The 22,340-nt window shown below is 34.4% G+C and overlaps 1 protein-coding gene across 1 annotated transcript in view; it reads right to left on the reverse strand.

Moving 5' to 3' along the window:
* Window positions 1–22,340, reverse strand: part of SGCZ (sarcoglycan zeta) — a 204,177-nt gene that overhangs the window by 99,617 nt on the left and 82,220 nt on the right. The window contains exon 2 of the mRNA XM_090258154.1: window positions 11,520–11,621. Within this exon, the coding sequence (XP_090114280.1) occupies window positions 11,520–11,621 (102 nt within the window). The remainder of the gene's footprint in view (window positions 1–11,519; window positions 11,622–22,340) is intronic.

The following is a 22,340-nucleotide window of genomic DNA, read 5'->3' on the forward strand; positions in this document are numbered from 1 at the left end:
ACATGAACACTGTAACCATTCAATTATAATTCCAGAAATAGCACACTTATCTCACATTAATTATGGATATAATTTGGTTGTATTATAACAGTAAAAAATTGCTTGATATAGAAAATTAAAAGATCAAAATTTAGAGATTTGTAGCCTTGCTAAAATTATCAGTTAATAATAACTTAGAGAAGTTAGACCATGGTGATTACATCAAAGCTGTAATTCACTTAATCAAGTATTGAGACCAACGGCACTTACAAAGCATTATAATAATGTATCCTAGCTTAGGGAGCTTTATTATGTAAAGATTCTAGATAAAATCTATTGAACATATATCTTACTTTCACTGGTATTTATCTGAATATAATATGAAGCCAAGCTATAAATCTTCATAGGGCATTCAACATTAACAACTAATCTACCAATATTGCTATCAGAAGAACAATATAATCACATAAAACAAAGAGATGAGTAATGTTTAGCATTATAGATGCCTCATAAGTCACAGTAATGCACATAAATTACATTTGTTGATATGGTCACAGCACCTGATATTTTTCATATTTGCCTTTCTTCTTTTAATTATAGGAAAGATTCTGTGCCCCAATACTAAAACTTTCAAACAACTCAGAGCAGGTTTTTCATACCTTCAAAAGCCATTGTTTTTGAGTTGCTTAAAAACGAAGCCCTGCTAGCCCTGACTGGTGTGGCTCAGTTGGTTGGGCGTCATCCTGCAAAGCAAAAGGTCATTGGTCTGCAGGCTGGTCCTGTTGGGGGACTTGTGAGACTTTTGGGGAATGTGTGAGACCAGCTGATGTTTCTTTCACACACTGATGTTCCTCTCCCTTTATTCCTCCCTCCTTTTCTCTGTCTCTAAGAAAAGAACATAAAATCATAAAAAAAAAAAAAAAAACCCAAAAGTTCTGCTATAGCCATAAAATAGCAAAAACTAAAAATTCTATCAATTTTAAGTGAAAAAATAATATGTGTGTTATTAAGTTTAACTAACAAATGTTTACTTCTTTTTAAATAAAGGCCTAAGTACATAATTCAGTCTTTCATGGAAAGTGCTACTCATCAACTATAAGATGGGAAAGTGTTACACAGTTTCTAAGACAAGAAGTAATGATAGCCTTTGTGGCAGCCTGCGAAGTGTCCACAGACCCCTGCCATTACTCCATGCCCCTTTGCAAAATGACTTTCCTGTTCAACCATCAGGAGGGAGAGCTGATGTTCAGCCTTGTGACTTGTATTGGCTAATGGGCCATTAACAAATCTGCCACAAGCAGAAGCTTGAGCAGCATTTGCACATTGAGGTTGCTGCTGGGGGTCATTTTGTCACCATGTTCTCAAGCTGGGACCAGCCTCCTGCAGGATTCAAGATTACATGGGGGCTATCTCAGTCATTACAGCCAGGGAGACACGACTGTGAGAACCCTTCAGATTATTCAGCTCCAGGGCAGTTAGTACACTGCCTGGTTAATGCACAAAATTGACAGGAATAATTAATGTTTATGGTTTAAATTTTGAGCAAAAGTACTTTTTTTATATTTTGCAGCAAAAGATAGCTAAGTCAATCTTCATATATTGCTTTTAAGCAATTAAATTAATTTTCATAACTATCATCACAACAAAAATAGTTAACAGAACAATAGGACTTAAGCAAAATGATCAGTGAAATATGATAACATTACAGTATAACATAAAAGGCTTAATTAATCAAAAATAATAGTTTATGTAATTCCCCATAGGGACTATGTCTATTAATATAAAAAATTTTGAAATAACCAAGGTTAGACGTTTAATGGACTATTCAGCTACTGAAACATCATTCCAAATAAAATGTAAAGCACTGAGACAATATTAGAATTAATTTCTCTGCAAAAGCCTTTCCCTGTATTGGATGATCTCCCATGGTTGCTCTTCAATAAACTGTTAATCTGGCGTGGTCAGGATATTTTGAATCTATCTTTCTGATTCAGCCTTTGATGAACAAAATAAGTTGACAACATGGTGTAAATGTAGTAGGTTGAGTGGAACGCAACATGAGATGCTCATTGCGAGCGTGACAGTGGCACGGTGTTATAGCGACACACACAAAAAAAGCAAAAAAAGTGCATGCATTTACATAACTTAGGTGAAATTTCTCTTTTTCTACTTAAAATGAAATTTTAAAATGCTAATTTAAAGTATCAGATTCAAATTAAATTTAGAAAAAAATCGAGGAGAAATAAAAAAAGAAAAAAGAAAAACAGTATTAAAAGGAGCACTCCACTTTTTCCTCTTCCACAAGTCCCAGAGGATAAAAGGCAGGAATTCACTTCACAAACAGCTCCTAGCAAAGAAATGAAATGACAGACAATTGCTAATTACACATAAAATTTATTTAAGGGAAATATTTGTACTGATTTACGTTTTAAGAAATGAGAGAAATATAAAGAGAGAAAATATTTTAAACAAATATTTCATCAGGAAAAAAGGATATGGCTAAAATAACTTTTACTTAACAAAACTGGGACATAGAAATGAAACGGTGAATTTAGGACATACAAAAGATATGGCCTTTAAATTACTGTTCTTCTTATTGTCTTCTTCCTTATATCCCAGTCATTCAATTTCTAAATTAATACTTTAGTAACCTGGTGAAAGACTAGAACTACATAATTAAGCTTCAGAGTGGTGTCAGAGTTGAAGAAACAATTCAGCCACACAAAATAAATTTTTACAATACAGAACATGTATTTGCATATTAAAATCAAATGAAAATATCTAAATATAATTTTTTCTGGTCTTATCCGCTTCTATAGAATATGACAAATATCTTCAGCAGTTCCCAGATTTTCTCACCCTCTCTTTTTCTCCTTTCCTGAACTGTATAGGTCAATCTAATTTTTCTTTGGCAAAAATAACTCTTTCCTCTTTGGGTCTGTAAAAAGAAAAAAGAAAGGAAATTATAGGATTCTCTTGGCCCTGAGGGACAGAGCATTAAAACGAGGGCCCTGGACTGAGTTAATATTTTCATCCTGTGATGCATACTTGTAATAATTTAAAGACACAAAAGTACCTAAATTAAAGTTGTAATGTAGGGGAAAAAGAATTCAACAGTGACAGAAACTTGTGGTCAGACAATCCGAGTCCCCTGGAAATCCATTTATTTTTTATAGCTATAATTGGGTCATCCATGGGACATAGAACAAGGATTGAAGCTATTTGTAAAGCATCCTCAAGAATCAACTAGAAAACTGTTGGAACTTATCAACAGAGGGTAAAGTTCTAAGATATGAATTTCTTAAGTTAAATCTGTGATAAACATTACATAATTTGTCAGAGATGCACTTAGAAGTAAGCTCTGATTTATGGAAGGCTGCTTACTGCTTCAAAGGAGATTTTAATAGCCACGGAGATGCAAAATTAAGAGGAAGAACATATACCTTCTGAAATGAATAAAGGAAACTTTATTAAAATTAAGGTCTAGAAGTCCTGAAAGCTGAGCTCTCAGGCACTACTACCCACTGTATTTGCAGACTCCAGCAGAAAGAAGTATATTTTGTCCTCCCCAACAGAAAGAAGTCTACTTTCCTACTCCAGCAGAAGGAAGAATTTTCTCCTCCTTCAGCAACAGCTCAGCCAATGAGAAACTGCTAGAACTCGGTCAATAAGAAACCATTACCACCCTGAACTTTCCACTTCCCTCCAATGGACTTTCATCCAAAGCAGCCCCTCCCAGCTTCCCCTTTTTCTTTATAGAGGAACTTTCCTTTGTTCTCTGGACAGGCCTCTGGTTCGCTGAAGCTCACATGTCCCAAATTGCAATTCCTGCGTTTACAAATGAGCAAATTTTTGCAGGCAAAATAATGGGCTCTTTTATGTTTAAAATTGACAACCCTAAATGCTTCAGGTGTTTTATTAATGTAAAGGGAAATCAGAGAAGTGTGGTGGGCATATGTGAACAGGCAAAATCATGACTATAATAAATTCTGTGCTTTACAGGGAGGAGGAAGTTTATTATGATAAAGTATTAATTAAAATGCTGTTATAGTATTTGTGATGAATTTCATTGTGATAGTTCTACTCTGTTTTCTAAACAGTGATTCTTATAAACTATTTTCTTGCTTACAAAAATGGATCTAATTTGAAATTCCAATTCCAATTCCAATCATTCTTCAAAGCCCAGCTGAAATTCTTTCACATGGAGGCATACCATCAGCTTGATTCACGACTTCTGATGTAGCGTGGAAGACCCAATCTAAAGTTAAAATAATCTCACTAAGATTACTGTCCATGCTCAGTTCCAAGGCCTGAACTCTGAGGACAAAGTTATAAATAAATAAATAAATAAATAAATAAATAAATAAATAAATAAAAATAAAAAAATTTAATGTATAAACAAATCAAAGGCATTTCGTCAAGAAACACGACAGTCATAGGAAAAGAAGGCACATCATGTTGTGGCTCAAGTAGCACTCTGGTGTGCCCAGCGTGTGTGACTTTTGGTGCCTGTGACTAACACAGGAGGCAGGTGATGAGCCAGCTCCATTTATAGTGGGAACATCAAAATAAATCCTAAAGCTCTGAAAACTCAAAGCTAGATCTTCTGTTCTAGGGCATGCCGTAAGAACTACTGTGTCTCTTTACAAATATAAAATTAGTATGACTACTTTGTCTTATGCAAGTTAAGGCAATTTTAGGATCTAATATTGGTAAAAACTGGTGAAACAAACATAAAAGGTAGGTGTAACAGAGTCACCTATTTCGTTTGTTTCATGTAGCATAGAAACATCTCTTTGGGTGGTTTTAATTTCTATTTTTGAATACACCAACCATCCATTTTTTCAGTAAAGTAAACCTATACTGAGATGTATGCACTTATATTGGAATACTGTGAAGAGTTAAATTGTTTTCACTGAGCTTTTCCACCCATTAGGCACAGTTGTAGAAAGTGATGAAAACGTGATTGCAGCTTTCATGGAATTTACACCTTTCGCACTTTGTCCTTTGAAATTCAAATAAAATGTTTCACATTCCCTTTAAATGTACTATTTCTATGATACCTGAGAGAAGAGAAAATATTTGGCCATAAATTTATTGAATGAGCTATTTGAGTTGCTCATCGCTAGGGCAGTGTTTTCCAAGTCAAACACACTGCAGGGTCATTAAGTCAATTTAGTGGATTGCAAATATATATGACGCCTCCCAAACGGAATTTATTCTTACATGTTTAAACCTGTCAAGACGTTTTTTCCACTGCTCAAATCAGTTCTTGAACTTGTTAATTTTGTTGCCTTTTAGTGCTTTCACTGTTTTTTCGTTTCACCCCTCCCACATCAGCAAAGCGTTTCTCTTTGAGAACTTTTTTCACCCAGGGAAGCAAAAAAGGTCTCACCTCCATTTGTCTCTATGTTAAATACTGTATATCCTTGTTTCGTTTTCCCTGCAATAGATTGTCAAAAAAATAAAAATAAAAATTGTAATACCATACAGAACAGCAACCGGAACAAATGGGCGCTTTCCTTTCGTGCTCGGTGTGCTATCTCATTAAATTGAACATGTTTTCTGGGAAAGGAATAAGTAAGTGTAGGGCTATGTGTATACCTGTGTTTGGATGTGTGCATGCGTGTGTGTTCTGGAGGAGAAAGAGAAGAAACTACAGGTAATTTGTTGACATTCTTGTTTATAAAAGCCATTAAATACAGGGCAACGAGGGATTCCTCACTTCAGCAGTGTCTTAGAGAAGACGGGAGTGAGGAGGCCCTAGTGTAATCTCTAGAAAAAATACACAGTAAGGCAGAACTCCTGGAGCCTCCATACAGTTTTGGAGTTCTTTTTTTTTTTTTTAATTTGATTTTAAATCCTAGGTATTTTATCTTTACAACTAATTCCACCTACACTTATATATTTAGCAACTTCAAACAGTCTCCTAGTTTAATGAGGATTTCCTACCATGGTATAATTATTTTTTTCTCATTTCTAAACAAAGTCTGCTGTGTGCAAACTATATACATACTTCTCCTAAGGGTCCAGCCCAACACATATGTAGAAATATAGATTTTTCTGGAGAATTATTTTAAAGATTAATTTGGAAAGTCTCATGCATTGCTAAAGAGCAATGAATGAACCTGGCACAATTTCAACTGTAGTCACAGTCTTTCGACTTCTAGGTTGTTATAAACTTTAAAAAGTGGAATCTAAGAAAAGAGATTATTTCATAGCAGCATATAATATGTATCCATACACTACTTTTGCCCATACCCCAGGAAGAAGAAAAAAGAGTGTTAATGTATTTCTGAGAAATCTAATTCAAATAAACTAATATGGGTGGAGGAAAGAGGGTGGTAAAATAGATAGTATGGAAAAGTCTACCACGAATGAAAAACTGCAGATGCCATGGGAGATATTGTACAGAGGCAGACAGGCCCACTAAGACCCAGAGATTTAAAATAGTCCATGCCTGGTTAGCAGATGCCATTTCATTGCACTTCGGATGAGAGAGAAGTGTTATATTCTATCTCCCAACAACGTCTCTTGTAAAACAAACAGAGTAGTTAGACTTTAACTCCTCTACCTCAAATTGTGATATATCAGGAGTATTTCATGCTAGGTAAAGGAAGTGCTTTCAGTTTTAGGGTTAAACAAATTTAATTTAATAAAACTGAAGATCCAAGACAGTAAAATAACAAGATTTACAAGGAGACTTTGGACCTAAGGAAAATTCTGAGATCAGAAGAGCATCCTAGAAATGATAGTTACTTGTATTCAGATGAAGAATATAGAGCTTAAAATAATTGGATAAATTATTATAGCTGTGGAGGACAAAGATGATCCAACACAAGAATTATTGCTTTCTCAAAGGTAAAGATTCAACAGATGGAACTGAAAGATATTGAATGATATAATAGAGAATTTTTCCCTAAAGGGCAAAAAGGTATCAGATATCCAGACAGAACATTCATGTCACCAAGAAGAGAAAAGTGAAAAGGATCAGGCTGCCTTTAGACACTTTATGGCAATATTATTGCCAGTATTTAATAGGATAGTGTATTAACAGGAAAAGAAGGGATGAACCATTCATAGTATTCCCCGGAAAGAATAAATAAAACAGACCTATTTAGCATGAAATACTTCAGTGGTTAACAAACATGAAAGCAAACAAACAAAAAACTAATGAACAGTGAATTACAAGTAAGGAGGAATGATTTGAATAACGAACTCGGTCACAGAGAAGCCTTGATATAATACTGGTGGTGAACACTGCAGCTGCCACCTATATGTGGAATTAAGATCAAAGTGCCAAGGCAATTAATGTTGCAGAACAGAATGCAATTAGTATGAACTCTGGCAAAGTTAAAAATAATATAATCGTCCGAAAAAGTGAAAATGAAGAAGGGTGAGGACAAATTGGAGAGGAGCTAATCACCTCAAATGGCACTGCAGGGAGTTAATGAACACTGTCTGCAACTGACACATACAGCTAAGGCATCCAGCTTCTTAATGGGATTCATAAACTTTTATTCTTAACGTAGGGACAAGCTTTAAAAAAATTCTTGTTGTGAAGAAAAATTATTTAAGTTCAGCAATTCTTTTTAATGTATTTCAGATTACATTTCTTCTACTAAATTAGTGTTATTAGAAATAGCATGTTTATATCTCTACATACTTATCTTTTTGTTTGTGCAGATGTACAAACATGTAACTGTGATGGTATTCAATGTATATTAACAGGTTTTTTTCTGAGTGTAAAGATTTTGGGTGATTTGCATTTTTTTAACTTGAATAAGGACATTACAATAAAATAATCAATTTCACTTGTATTAAACACCTACATGCAATACAAAATGCTAATGATGAAATGATTATAGAAGCCTGCACATATCTCTTTGTATGAATTTGTTTGTGTGGGAGGGATACACCTGCAAAGAGATTTATATGGGAGAAATGTACCTGAAAAAGACAGGATCAGGAGCTTAGCATGTTGTGTAACCAGGAATGAGGTTTGCTGAGCTTGTCTGACCCGTGGCTTTGTGTCTGAACTCTCTAAAGAAGTGCTGTTTACACACAGTAATAAACTGGCTGTAGCCAAGAACTGAGTTAGCATCCCAGCTCTGATATTGGGCAAAGGGGCTGGGCATGAAGGAGAGAGCAGAGGCTTCCTCAGCTCTGCTAACACAGGAATCGTAAAGAAGACAAACACCTTTGCTTTGCTGGGGTGTTATTGAAATTGGAATTATCTGGTGGTAACTCCCTGGCACAATTATCAATCTGTTATGCCGGGTGCTGGGATCTGAGGGCAGTGGGGAACTACTGCTGTAACGAAGGATTTTTGAACAGTAAATAGTAAGGAAGAAAGCTGTTTAACTAAATCAGGTGAAGTTACGTAATGCTTAAAGAAGTCCTAGAGATCTATGTGATGCAAAATTTCTGGTAAGGATCAGTGAAATGTGGCTAATTTAACTCCCTAGTACTCTGCACCCGTGAAACCCTGTGAAACATATTCATGTTACATTGAAAACAAAAAAGCCTGGGGATTAACATGTCCTAATCCCCTGCTATTTCAAAAATATTGACCTAATATTAGACCATGTGCATTGAAGATTGATTCAGATCATTATCATGTACTTAAGGTTGCCCCAAATCCCATATCCTTAAGTATTCCTCTTCTTTGAAGAAAACTATATCTAATTTCACAAATGTTTACTGAATGCTTAATCCTGGAAAATAATGTGTTAGTTTTGAAAGATGCATTGAATGCTAAGATATTTCAAACATACAATATGGTTTTCCAGGTAATGATAAGAATGATCCATTAGAAAAATTAGATTTTTTTAAAGGAGAAGAAGGGAGTAAATTCTAGTAGGTAATAATAGAACTTCAAATATAAGTTTAGTGGTGGGAGAAGGGCCAGTTAGCTTGTAGACCATAGAAACAGCCCCTGGTTTATTAGGTTGAGCCTGGAAGCGTGTGTTGGTGGGCAACTTCATTTTCTGACAAACAGAAACCTCTCTCATCCCATTTCCATGTGTAGGATTAAGTTCGTACACAACCAGAAGGTGACTCTAAATAAAACATTTATTGATTACAGAATGGAGTACTAGCTAAACATAAAGAAGGCAACCCGCCAGAATCAGTGCAAGAAAATGCACAAACCCATGCATGCGCGCACACACATGAGTACACACACACATACATACAGTACATCAAAACCGCCTAGAAAAAAATCTTTACAAATCAAAATTGTTGTACATAGTAGTATTCTCCTCAGCTTAATTGGATCTTTGTAAATGTCTTTACAACTTAATAAATTCGCTTGCCTTAGACCTACAGAAACTTTGACATTTTATCATAAAAATATCTGAATACAGAAAAATGTATCACAAGGCTGACATGCACAACAGAATTTTTGAATTTGAAATCTCATGTCTACTAGTATTGCTGAATTTCTTTATATTCTTTCGTAAGCTAAGAATTAAGTATATTGATAAGTTTCTACCAAACTCACTTTATTAATGGGAAAACGAAGGCTCAGGGAAATCGTGGCTGGCTTTTTAAACAGCGAAGAGGCCGTAGGGCATTCATGAACAAGAGATCCTAATGTGGGGACTGCTTATGAGAGATACCTTTTTCTCTTTAGGGTAACTATTTATTTTTGTAGTGTGCATGCAGAGAAATTTTCAAGAAGTAAATGGGTCTCTTTTTTCTAGTCTCAAGCCACAGCTCCTGCCTGAGTTCGGATGGAACGTGCCTCCTGCCTGTGCTGAGCCATGCACTTCAGCATTACCTAGAGGCAAATGGTGATAGGCAGGCACGTGGGGAGGACAAGCAGAAGGACTGGAGAGGTCAAAGGCCACATAGAGATTTCAGTCAATACAGTGGTTTTTAGAAATGCTGGGGAGCTGAGGTTGCAAACTTGCCCAGGACAAATGTTAGTAAGCGTGACTCCCTGACCTCACACTTTAATGTTATACAATCAGTGGGTTCTTTCTTATTAGGTCAATAGATGGAGTAAACATTCACCCCATTTCCCTAGGAGAATCCTAGCTCATACTCATAGTTGTGGTCTCAAAACTCTTCCAGCTGAGAAGGTAAGTTCTGTCTTTCCCTAAATTGTATTCCCAGGCAGCCACTGCCATTTGGGCTAAAATGGATGCATTTTCAAAGAAGTTCCTGCCTGTGATGACTCTTACCATCTTGCCATGCTAAGTAATTTCCTGATTTCCTTGTACAAGTTTGCATTTTTTCAAATATTAAATTGTTTAAGAGGGCCCAACGCAAGATGAAATCAGTAAATTACTGTGAGTGGTAGTGACTTTCAGTTACAGGGAAGACACTAACATGTGTAAGCAGGTTATTTTTCAATTTTAATAAAAAATAAAACAAAAAATGCCAATCAATTTTTAACTTATATGTTTAATTAGTTTTATAGTTAATCATGTAAGGTTAGGTATTCATACATGTGCCTATTGTGTTATTTGTCTGATCAAAATCCAGAAAATAATCTCAGTATAAAATGTCTAGTACCCAGAGAAGCAGTCAATATAGTTATTAGTAAAACTTAGCAAGTTCACATATAACATACAATATAAAGTTAATTATCCTAATTAAAATTTTATATAAAAGAATCCTCTGTTCTCTTTTCACTTTGATATTTAAGAAAAAGATGGCTTTGAAGCAAATGATCAAATTATGTCTTACTATGTAAATCATTTGCTAAGATATTATTATATCCGTGATATTGAAACATAATTCTCATTTAAAAAGGACTTGCATATTTATGAAATAAGGATAGCAATCTTCCCACATTTTACATAACACGCTTCCAATTTTTTCTGTCCTAATACATTTATTTCCACGCCTACACACATATCCCAGGGGAATGCCTCCTGAATCTAAAATATTCCTGTTAGATTTTGATGTACCCAAGAATACTTACTACTTTCTGAGAGGTAATACACTTAAGCCAAAATGAACACTAAGTTATAATTTTTTTTTAATTTTAACATGCTGCTAAGTGATAAAACACACATAGCACACACACAGTTGAAAGGATAATAGCCTTACTTTGTTTCAATAATGTTCATTCAGAAATAAATTTAATTTCTTTACTGAGATTCATTGTAATGCCTTAGAAAATGCATGTCCATTAAAACTAAGAAGATTTATAATATATCAAACTAAAATCATTTATTCAAGTCAATGCTTCCAGCAAAAAGTACTCAAGGTATACCAAATGCCCCTTTTGGAATTACTGTAAGTGTGTATTTTTAAGTTCCACTGAAAACAGAGGGCACATTTTATGGACTAACAAACATAACACGGCAGTTTAATTCAAAATTGTTCTCTAATTTGTTAGTTTAAAACTAACCCTCACTCTGTTTTTCTGTTATTTTCTTGTTTTGATTTCTTCCAGTAAGTCTTTAGCGTAAGGAAACTTAAATACATACTGAAGAGATAAGGGGGTGCTATCCTCCTATTTCAAGCTAAAACATCACCTCTACATTATCTTTTACAGGTAAGCCAAAGCCGGTATCACATACCTTTCGGGAATGAATTTCTTTCACATACAATGGAAGTAGAAACTCAGATATACCTTCAAGTCGGACTCCCTTCTTGGTGACTCTCAGATTTCCCATACCATCCTACAAGCAATGAAATATAGTTCACTTTTAGGTTAATTGGAGAATGAATAACTGGCCATAATTTTATTAGGCCTAAATTGAGAAAACAGTAAGCTCAAGTCAGTGAGGATTTAAGGAAAATGAGAGATTGAATCTACTTAATGAATGATTGCAGCAATTTGCATGCATAGAGAGGGGTCTGTTTAAAATGAACAGGATAAGAGGAGTACAGAGGACTTGGTATCTCCTCCCAGCTCTATCGAAGGCTAGGATTTATCTTGAATAAATCCTGTGATTTCTTCATGCACCAGCCAGTTTAACTATTTATTAGGTATAATGATACTTGTTACCTCACTATTGGGAACAACTTTATTAGCAGAGCTCTAATAATATTTTTACGTTACACTTATAAGCATATTTCTACAACATTCAAACAGTCGCATTTGTATAATTTCAATAAGTAATTAATGATTGACTTGTATAGGTAAGCATGGTGTTTGAGTATTCAAACAGTGAGTAAAGCTTATGTCCTCTCTTTTAGAAAATAATACTTTATGAGGAGGGTAAAACAAGTACACAGATAATGTTTATGAGACAGAGTAAAATAAACAAAAATGTAAGAATGGAATGCTAATTGGAATTAAGAAAAAGAGATTTCAAATCAGGCAATGTAGTATACAGTATCTCATGGAAGAAACGGACTATATGATAAAGGCCTTCAGAATATGGAATTTCAACAGGAACTCTCCATAGAGGGAGGGCCAAAATGAACATCTTGGTAACACATAGGAAATAACGAGGCTGTCCAGTCTGGATAATGAATGAAAGATGGTGAAAGAATACTGCTGGGATTATGTTTTGAAGCCAGAGAAAGGAAAACCTTAAATGCAAAGCTGAGGCGTCTGCACTCCCTTCAGCCTCCAGGATGAGAAACATAAGAAGTTCTTGAATAGCTCAAGCTATCAGTGTTTCAGCTTTAAGATTAATCTGGCAGAAATCCTATGTGGGGCTAAGTGACAGAGCATCAGTTAATAATGCACAGCTTGGCGAGAAGGGTGAGCAGCGAGGTGGGAAAACAAGTTACAGGGCCGGGTGACTAACTTTATCTGGAGAGACTGAAAAGGGAGCACTTACAATTAATCCAGGAGTTCACCGCTCTGGCTAAATAAGGAAATACAGTGGTTTTTACACTGGGATCCTGAAATTTGTTGGCTCAATAGCAAAAATAAGTTCTGTTTTGGACTTCCTAACTTGGAGGTGTCATTGAAAAATTCAGGTGTTTATTCATAAACCATCACGTCTGTAGGAAGTAGGTTGGGTCATGCCAACTACTTACGGCATGCTTGAATCCATCATGACGGATGAGCAAATGCCATGTGGAAAGATATATATATATATATATATAACTGAGGAGAAACTTTTAGATAATGAGTTGGTCTGTGGGTGGAAAAGAATTATTTTATACATTCTGGGAAGCTGTTATCATTGGAATAAGAAGAAAGCTAAGCAATTACAATGACCTCAGTCCTGAATGCCCTCCAAAAGAAAGCCAATCAAGTAGCATAAACACATGTTCAGTAAGAATTAAAAGACTTTTAAATTAGACAAAGAGAAGACTATTAAAGAGAGAAGTTTTTATATGTTGAGGTGTCAATCTTCTCATCAAAGGAGAAGGTAAGAGATTTTGTTGAATTGAACTGGGGATAGGAGGAAAGAATTCAACTCTTGAGGCTCCAACTTAAGCTGATGCTGGAAATGCGTAATAGGGAACTGACTACAGATAAAAAAATACATAAATATGAGAAATGTAAGCATCACTAGATGCTGATTCTGATGAGAAAACAGTCTACTTTTGTTGGGATGACCTCTCACCCTGGTTTCTTTGAGACGGAGCTGTTATACCAGTCTTGTAATATCCTGTTCACTTTCAAAAGTGAAAAGTGTCTCTGATTTAGACATTCACTACATAGTCACCAATAGACTGGCTCTGAATAGTGTGGCTTTGCAGCATTCTACCTATCTAGGATCACATAAAGGCAGAATTAAGTATGAGATTCAAAACTGGGACTGTGCTAGGCAGAAATGGCAGGAAGTCATGAGGATATGATGTCCTAAAGTAGCAAAAATGATGCCCCTGAAATATCTGGCCATTATTTTCTTGTTGGATAGGGACAAGTAAAGCCAGAACAGCAGTGTTGGGCTGCAAAATAGTATAGGGTCAAAGAATGATCACTGATAATAAATTAAGGATCAAGATCAACAGGGGTTAAGAAATGTGATATATGCTGACAGCTTCATCACCAGAAATCGGAGCTTCGGATGATGAGATCTTGATCGCGAGAGAAGTTCCAGATTGGAGGAGGCTTACAAAACATGGAACCGGGGGTGGCGGAAGTAAAGTGGGGACAGGATTCTCTATCATTCAGGAAGCTGGTAAGATTAGAACATATAGAGGACACGTGACTTTAAAGTATTACATTTTCTCAGAGGAATTTTCTTTTCTAAATCTCACACAGTGACTGTTCATATATTTTTTTAAATGCCTGTCGGAAGAAGTGTTCTGAAGTAGACTTCATGAAGTTGCTATGGAAACACCTAATGCAACAAACACATGGAAGTTTAAAAACTTCTATCATAAACATAATCCCCAGTTCAATATTAATCTTAAACATTATTTTCATAGCCCTGGCTGGTGTGGCTCAGTGGATTGAGCACCGGCCTGTGAACTGAAGGGTCACTGGTTCAATTCCCAGTCAGGGCACATGCCTGGGCTGCGGGCAAGGTCCCCAGTTGGGGGTGAGTGGGAGGCAACCAATCCACATATCTTTCACACACTGATAGTTTTCTCCCCCTCTTTCTCCCTCCCTTCCCCTCTCTCTAAAAGTAAATAAATAAAATATTTTAAAAATTATTTTCATGAATGGATTATAATTAAAAGAATTAGACACCTAAAGTTAAGTGTGATAATACTTATGTTATATGTATATCTAATTTTGGAAGGTTTTGAATCTTAAGCTCAGTGGTTTCTTATATTTTCTATATAACATATTTTTGAGCATGTCAATATTTATATTTCCTTTAAATTAGATGAAATACAAGTCCCCTGTATAAATGTAGAACTGTTATTAAAGTACTGTGCTGTGAATTTAACTTTACTCCAACATGTTCATTTTTTCCACCTTTTATTTCCTCTGTTTTGAATTAAAAAATAAATATTCAACTTTGTCCATGTCATAACCAGATGGTTATAAAATACATAAAGCTATATAACATATATCCATCCAGTATATAATCAACCTGATCCTCACATTCATAGACCAAGTCCACTAATAATTTATGAAATGATGAAATAATGTGGTTTTTCTTTTGCAGGAGCATTAGAAAGTGAATTTATTCCTAATTCACTATATTCTTGGTTCCTTCAACATCTAAAAGGGAGAAAGTAATTTCTGAATTTACTATTAAGAATAACATTGTCAAAATGTCAGAAAGCAACAGAATCTAGTGTGTTTATGTCCCAGGACTGAATCTGGACTCTGCCACCTTCCTGTATTAGCTTGAACTACTTAACTAAACTTTTTATGCCTTTTGTCATCTGAAAAAGGAATAAGATCAGAACTTATGTGTTTGCTGCAAGGACTACATGAAGATTAGAGAGCTTAAAGTAATTCCTGACTTATGTAGTGGTACTCAATAGTTTTAACCATTATTAACATTTTATTAAAATGATTTAAAATGTCATCTCATATCATTATAAAAATTCATATTGTTTATTTTCAGAGGGATTATCTTTGAACGTCAACACTCTACATCAACTTTATTATCACTAACTTACCATGCTTTTATTTATCATCTAGTAATCTCATAATCATTTACTTTTGACAAACGGTTTAGTGTTTTAGAAAAGAATGTGGAACCAGACAGATTGGATTTGAAACTTGACTATTATCTGTTAACTGTTGATTTTGGCATGTTGTTTAATCTATTTAAATCTAAATTGATTCTCTACAATCATCAGGAAATAATAGTATTCCTCACAGGGCTGTTGTAATAACTTAACAATGCAAACAGTTGATTACTAGATCTGACATATTTTTGATAATTATTCTCTTTAGTTGTTTATTTAAATTAATACTTCAATATAAAATATAATTAACCTCTAATCAACATGTGTGGTTTATATTGAATTTATTGGGGTGAATTTGTTAATAAAATTACATAGGTTCCAAGTGTACAATTCTACAATACATCATCTGCATATTGCATTGTGTTCGCCACCTAAACTCAAGTCTCCTTTTGTCACTGTTTATTCCCTCTTTACCCTTTACCCTCCTCTGCCTGCCCCCACCCACTTTTCCCACTGGTAATCATCACTCTGTTGTCTGCCTCTTTGAAGGGGTTTTTTTTTTTTTTCTTTGCTTAATCAAGTCACCTTTTCCACCCAGCCTCCCAACCATTACTCTGCTCTGACAACCGTCAGTCTATTCTCTGTATCTGAGTCTAACATATGTTTTTTAATCAATTTCTCCCTTTTTCTTTTCTTTTTTTTCCCATTCCCTATGGCACTATTAAAATTCAAGACCACTTCATTTTCAACCTGGTAATTGCCTCCAAACTTGCACTCTTTAGAGTGCAAGATAACATTTGTCCCACTGTTGGTCTAATGAAGTTCTCTTTATTCTTGCTCAAAAACCCATCACATCACCTCAGCCCTGAGATTTTAGATATATGTACTTTATTTTGAATGTTCAGTATGCTTTCTAATCTATTATAAGCAATGTCATTTCCACACTGAGGGGAAGGAACAAAGAACAATCTCCTCTATTGTAGCCCCTCTTTCTTTAGAAAAAAATTTCAAGATCCTTGAAATGTCTCATATAATCCTTCACTTTTCAGATTTTTTGCTCCTTTCTCATTATTACCCATCCTTTACACCCACTACACCGCTAGCATTTCTCCAGAAAGCGTTTATTTCACCATTAAATTTCTTAATTGCTGTACCTTATTTGCTTGAACTGATCTATTCCCACCTCTCCTTGATGTTGTTACCCATCAGTCAAGGTCCAGTGCAAAGAAAGCCATGGTTTATATCATACTCAGAAATAACATTTTCTATAACAAATGCTATATTTGTTTTTCTCACAACATGTATCATATTCTTATTATAGTCATAGCTGGGCATTCATTTTTATCTCTTCCTAAAAGTATATAATTTTATTTATCTATGTATTTACTCCCTCTTCCAGCATAGTCCTTCCAATAGCAGATTTTATGAAGTATATGGTCATTAAATATTTGGTTATTTAACTGATCACTAGAATTTCTATCTTTACTTGATAAAAAGTAAAAAAAGAATTAAACTGATATCTTTGTAAAAATCATGTTACCAAAATTCATAGAATTTGCCTTTAGAAACTGCAAGCAATATTTATTGTAATTGTCATGCATTTGATTTTTTGAACAAGGTGGACAATGCTTTATTAAGAAATATTTTTTGAAATTTATTATGGAAGACCAACTTTAAAATAAATCATAGCTATGAATGTAATGAAAAGAATGTTGATAGCCATACCATTTTAAATGTAAAATATGCACTCATTACTTTTCAATGATCTGCCCCAGTTTACTCTGTCCTCACTTGCATAAGGTTCTTTATTACCTTTAGCTGCCTGGTAGGTATTAGAAGGGTTACTTAAATGGTGGCTATGCTCAGGATTAGAATTATTCTATGGTAGGCAAATGTTTAATTGTCAGGGTAATGAGAGTGTTGACATGGAGTTGAGAAAACAATTTTTAAATGATGTCATCATTAAATTATATAGAATATCTGGTGTGTAATTATTTAAAAGAAAATGTTTCAAGAAAGTTGAAAGAATCCAGTAGTCAGGAGAAAATTAAATATAAATTTTATATATTGTTTCTGGTTAAAACCAAAAGTTAATTTCTTCCAAGTTACTAGCATCATATATTTTAAAAGAAATTGAATAAGGAAAAAAGGTAAATAAAGATTTCTATGGTTTTGATCATCTAATATACATTCTATACTTCAGTTTACATTAGGAAATGACCCTAAAGAGGCAATTTAGTGACAAGTGGAGCCTACCTAGTGGTTATTTGTGAAACCTTGGTAAGTAAATATTTTAATAAAATTTTTAAAAGTGCTAAAATAGGTGTTAGATTGTTTAAATGTAATTGCAAGTCATTTTATTTTTCTTGTTTATTCTTTAAGATATTGTAAATAAATGGAAAATCCATTTAATTTCCAACTCCTAATTTGGAAAAAATAAATTCTTTTAAAAATATCTAAGCATTTTCTCTTTCTTACCTGTTTCACTCTAATGATATTTATAATTTATCATGAGCTGTTTTCCCTGAAGTATAAGAGAAAGAACAAACAAAAGTATAAGTTTTCAGCCAGTTTTATGTGTGTTTTTATTATGTTGTTTGCTGTAAGTCTGTACTTTATTTTCATTTTAATTAGCCTTTCTTATTGCTGCCTATTATTAGAATATTAATTTTATAGTGATAACAATTGATACACCTATATATTTGACCCCTAATGCTTACATAGAAATATTTTTATAGATTTTTGTTAATAAGATAACTTTTATCATCTAGAGCATGAATTTTTACCTTTTTCTTAGCTAATATGATTTAAAGTTTCATAATTTATATATCACCAATTGCCAGAGCTGTGAAAAGATTTTAAGTGTATTCTTATATTGAATAAGATAATAAACACTGCACTTTGTATCATTTATTTGTTTTGGTATTCTATTAACTATGTGGATAATTTTTAAAAGTATAATAAAATAAAATTTAATGTTTTCCAAAATTTTCTCTAGTTAAAGCGTAACTTTCTGACAAATATTTTCTTCTTTTTCTAACAATCCACATATACTAGTTTCACAAAATGTATGTAATTGCTTAATAACAAAATCATCAGAATGAAAATATGCTGAAGCAAAGTGAAATAAAAAACAAGAATGTATTAAACTGACATGGTAGATATGATCACAATCATTCAGTAAAGAGTGAAAAAAATGGATGCCTTCAGTAAGTCTGATGAGACTATATATAAGGGATCAGCAAAAATATAAGCCTTATAAATAAGATTATACGTAAGCAACCAGCAAATGTTTATTTGAAGTAAACATTCACTTAAAAAAACGGAGAACAGATCATGGCTTTTCAATCCTGCAGGACCATTTGTAATACCTATTCACTTTATGTTCAGTACCCTTGAAAAAAATGTTTTCCCACAGGAATTACTGTCAGGAAAACCATGTTTGTGACCCAGCCCAATAGGCTGATATTAATTGTGTAAAACAACTTTAAATGTGCATGGAAACGCCGGCATTGTGCAGCTTTGACTTGACATTAAAGTTACACCTTAATAACGTGATAAGCCAGTGTGGCAGGAGACAGAGTCTTGCTAATAAAGAGTGCTGTAGGAAAACTAAGTGCGCCATTAAAAACAGATCATGTTTTTCAGTGGTAAATGTGACAACTGAAAAAACCCCAGGGATCTAACTGAAGACAATTATAAATAATAAATTAATGATAATGCTCTGTACCCTATAGACTGCCATCCACAAATGAGTGGCTGAGGAACATCCATAGTTTAATATTTGTAACAAGAGTATAAAGCCTGAAGGTTCATTATTAGCATACCTGTCTTTCTCAAATGTTTTTAATAGGTCACCAGGGTTATAATAAATCTAGTAAAAAATGTTCAGTTTTCAAGTAAATTTAGAAAGCTGGTACATGGTATATTCCCACTCAGAGATATATAATGCATGTTAGCATCCCAAATACTCTAGACGTCTAGAGTAAAGAAACCTATTTACTGTGTTCAGTAGAATTCTCCAGATATTTTGCCCAGTGAGTCCCGTACTCACTCCCCTGAATACATTGTGGAAAAACTGGATTAATCATTTGTATTTTACAAACTCTGTAGGAATACTTACTAAAAAGGAGGTGCATGGTTCAGCATGGAGGTTCTTAAAGAGTTAAAAGCTACTGTGTCTCCACAAATAGTGTTAGAGAGACTATGTACAGTACCACTAAATTCTGTTTATAATTTGATTTCCCAGCTATCTTTAAATACTGGAGAGAATATGCCGAACATTGCTAGACATCTGTTCTGCTTCATGGACATAACTTCTTATTGTCAGTAAGAACTGAGAAAGGGAGGTAATGCCAAGCTCTGGTTTTGCATATGATATCTGTCAGTTGTTATAATCGTAATTTAACTCCTAAAAGGGGGATTACTTATTGCCTTGAACAGAATCACATTTCTGGATCTGTAAATTAAGGATAAGACTTGAAGGTATCATCATTCTGCATAGGTAGTTCACATGTAAGGTCTTATCTAAGAAGTCTTTCTAAAGTCTCAAAACAACATTTTCAATTTCCACCCTAACTGTTATAAAATTAAGCATACTAGCTTGATTCAGAGAGCACTTCAGTAGAGAAAATGGCATATCAAAACAACTCTGTGAAATAGGTACTCTGTTGTCCTCATTTTAATTAAAATACCACAAAAAATAAATAAATAAAAGAGAGAGAGGCTTTAAGTGGACTTTATGCAGCTCATAAGTTAGCCTTAAGTCTAGTCAACCTAGGCAACTGTTGAGATACAAAATGTAAGTTCAATTTATTTTATTAGGTAATTCCTGTAGAAAATTCTAATATCTTAATGATTTCTTCTGGTTACTTTGTATATCTTCTTTCTCAAATGTTTTTCATTCTTTAACTTTTAAAATTTCCTTCTCTAACTGACTTCATTTACTAGTACCTACTTCTCTTTGGGCTCAGGTCCGCATCATAATATTCTTTAAAAAGTTTCTGGTATGACAAAACTCTTGATTCCAAATGATTATAAAATTGACCCTGGAAATGAAGCCCCTCAGAACAAATTATTGATATTTGTACAGTCTTAGACCATTTTAAAGGCATCTCAAAACAATATTACGTGAAAATAAAAATTCAGCATTTCACATTCTTTGTACGAGCTGTTTTTAATTATTCTCATCTTATCAGACTAAATTGTGTGTGTGTGTGTGTGTGTGTGTGTGTGTGTGTGTGTGTATGTGTGTGTGTACTTCAATGCATGTGTCCTGGCATGTGTGTACTTAGAAGAGGGGAGTTGCACAGGAGGAGTAGGTAAAATGAACTTGTTGAACTTGAAATTGCAGCTATCCTGCTAGTCAGGAACTTAGGGGATATTAGGTATATGTCATTAGAAACAGGACAGCTATGTCACGAAGACACAGGTGAGCAAGCTGATTTTCTCTGTGGGACTAGGCAGTGGGACTACTGATAAGAATGTTCTGACTTTGGGTTGTCCTGTGGTTCACAGATCTTCTAATCCCCATGGCACTGTGGCATGCCCAATACTGAGTTTATTAAGTTGCAGCATTGGGCTTCTTAAAATAAAGTAGTCTCTTGGGTTTTTAATATCTGAAGGTTCTTATCATTATCAAGGAGAACCTTTCATACAAAAATGCAATGGATCAGCTCTCAGCCAGATCTTAAAAGATTCTATTTGCTTCCTTAAAGGACACTCTAGATTTCCATCTATTTCACCCTTAAATTTTAAGGATGATTTTTTTTTTTTCCCTAAAGCATGTAGTCTAGAATCTCTTCTTTAATATAAGTACCATTTTGGGTACTAGTAACAACCATCCATTTGGAAAATATTTAAATGGCTTTCCTACATTTTAGCTATTCTACTTTATTATAGTTCCAAATGGCATCCTTGCCAAGATTTTTTGTCGTATCAAAGACAGACCTCAGCCTGTAATGGGATCCCTTTCTTTCTCCTTTCACTAACCCCTTCTCAGCAGCGTGGTTCCCACAGAAACTGCCATTTCGTTACCTGGTTCTGACATGCTTAAAATCCAGACTATTCAAGCAAGAGTTGATAACTAAACCCAGGTCAGTCAATCAAATCATTCTAATATAACTTGAACTCAAAACAAAGAACCACCAATTAAACAATTTCTCTTTGAATGTAAAACTGAAGTTATTTAGAGAAAGCCAGACTATGCGTCGGATAAGAGAGAGCAGAGAGGATAAAGGAGGCCAATTGCACTCAGCAAGCATACCGCTGTCTAGTCTTTCCTAAGGCGCAGGTTCTTGGCTGTCCTTCCTGAATCGTATCGTGTTTTTAACTCTTCTTTCAGTGTGATGGTACTGCAAACTCTCTCTCTTTCTGTCGCTCTCGTTTTTTCTCTCTCCTTTTCCATTGCATGGAAAAGCAATCTCCCATGTTAAGTAACACATGACCTAGATATTCATGGTAGATAGTGGAAGGTGGGGCCATACATCTCGGAAGTAGATATGCTTGAGTGGATAAACTGCTTAAGGGCCAGAAAACCCACAGGGGTACAAGACCTTCCTGTCAGACTTTGACAGTAAATAGACAAGTGTAGTTGCCTTATCCCGAGTCCCCTCAGAAATAAGGATTTTGGTCATTTAATTAGTAAGGCACCAAACCTAACAGAAGACAGGTCCCATTTCAATTTACGACTTTCCAATGGTGAAAAACAGTGAGCTGTGGACCCACAACTGTAAACTTACTTCTTCTCTACCCTCTATATTAATAGATTGTTTTATAAAAAAATTTTAAAATGCCTTGCAATGAAATTCTGGAACTAATTAATATTACTTAAAATTCTCATTTAACTTCTGTTTACTGACCAATTCTTAATACTTATATATATAAATAGTTTT

The sequence above is a fragment of the Furipterus horrens genome, unplaced genomic scaffold (assembly GCF_987537825.1).
Source record: "Furipterus horrens unplaced genomic scaffold, mFurHor1.1.pri manual_scaffold_12, whole genome shotgun sequence".
Classification (NCBI taxonomy): domain Eukaryota; kingdom Metazoa; phylum Chordata; class Mammalia; order Chiroptera; family Furipteridae; genus Furipterus; species Furipterus horrens.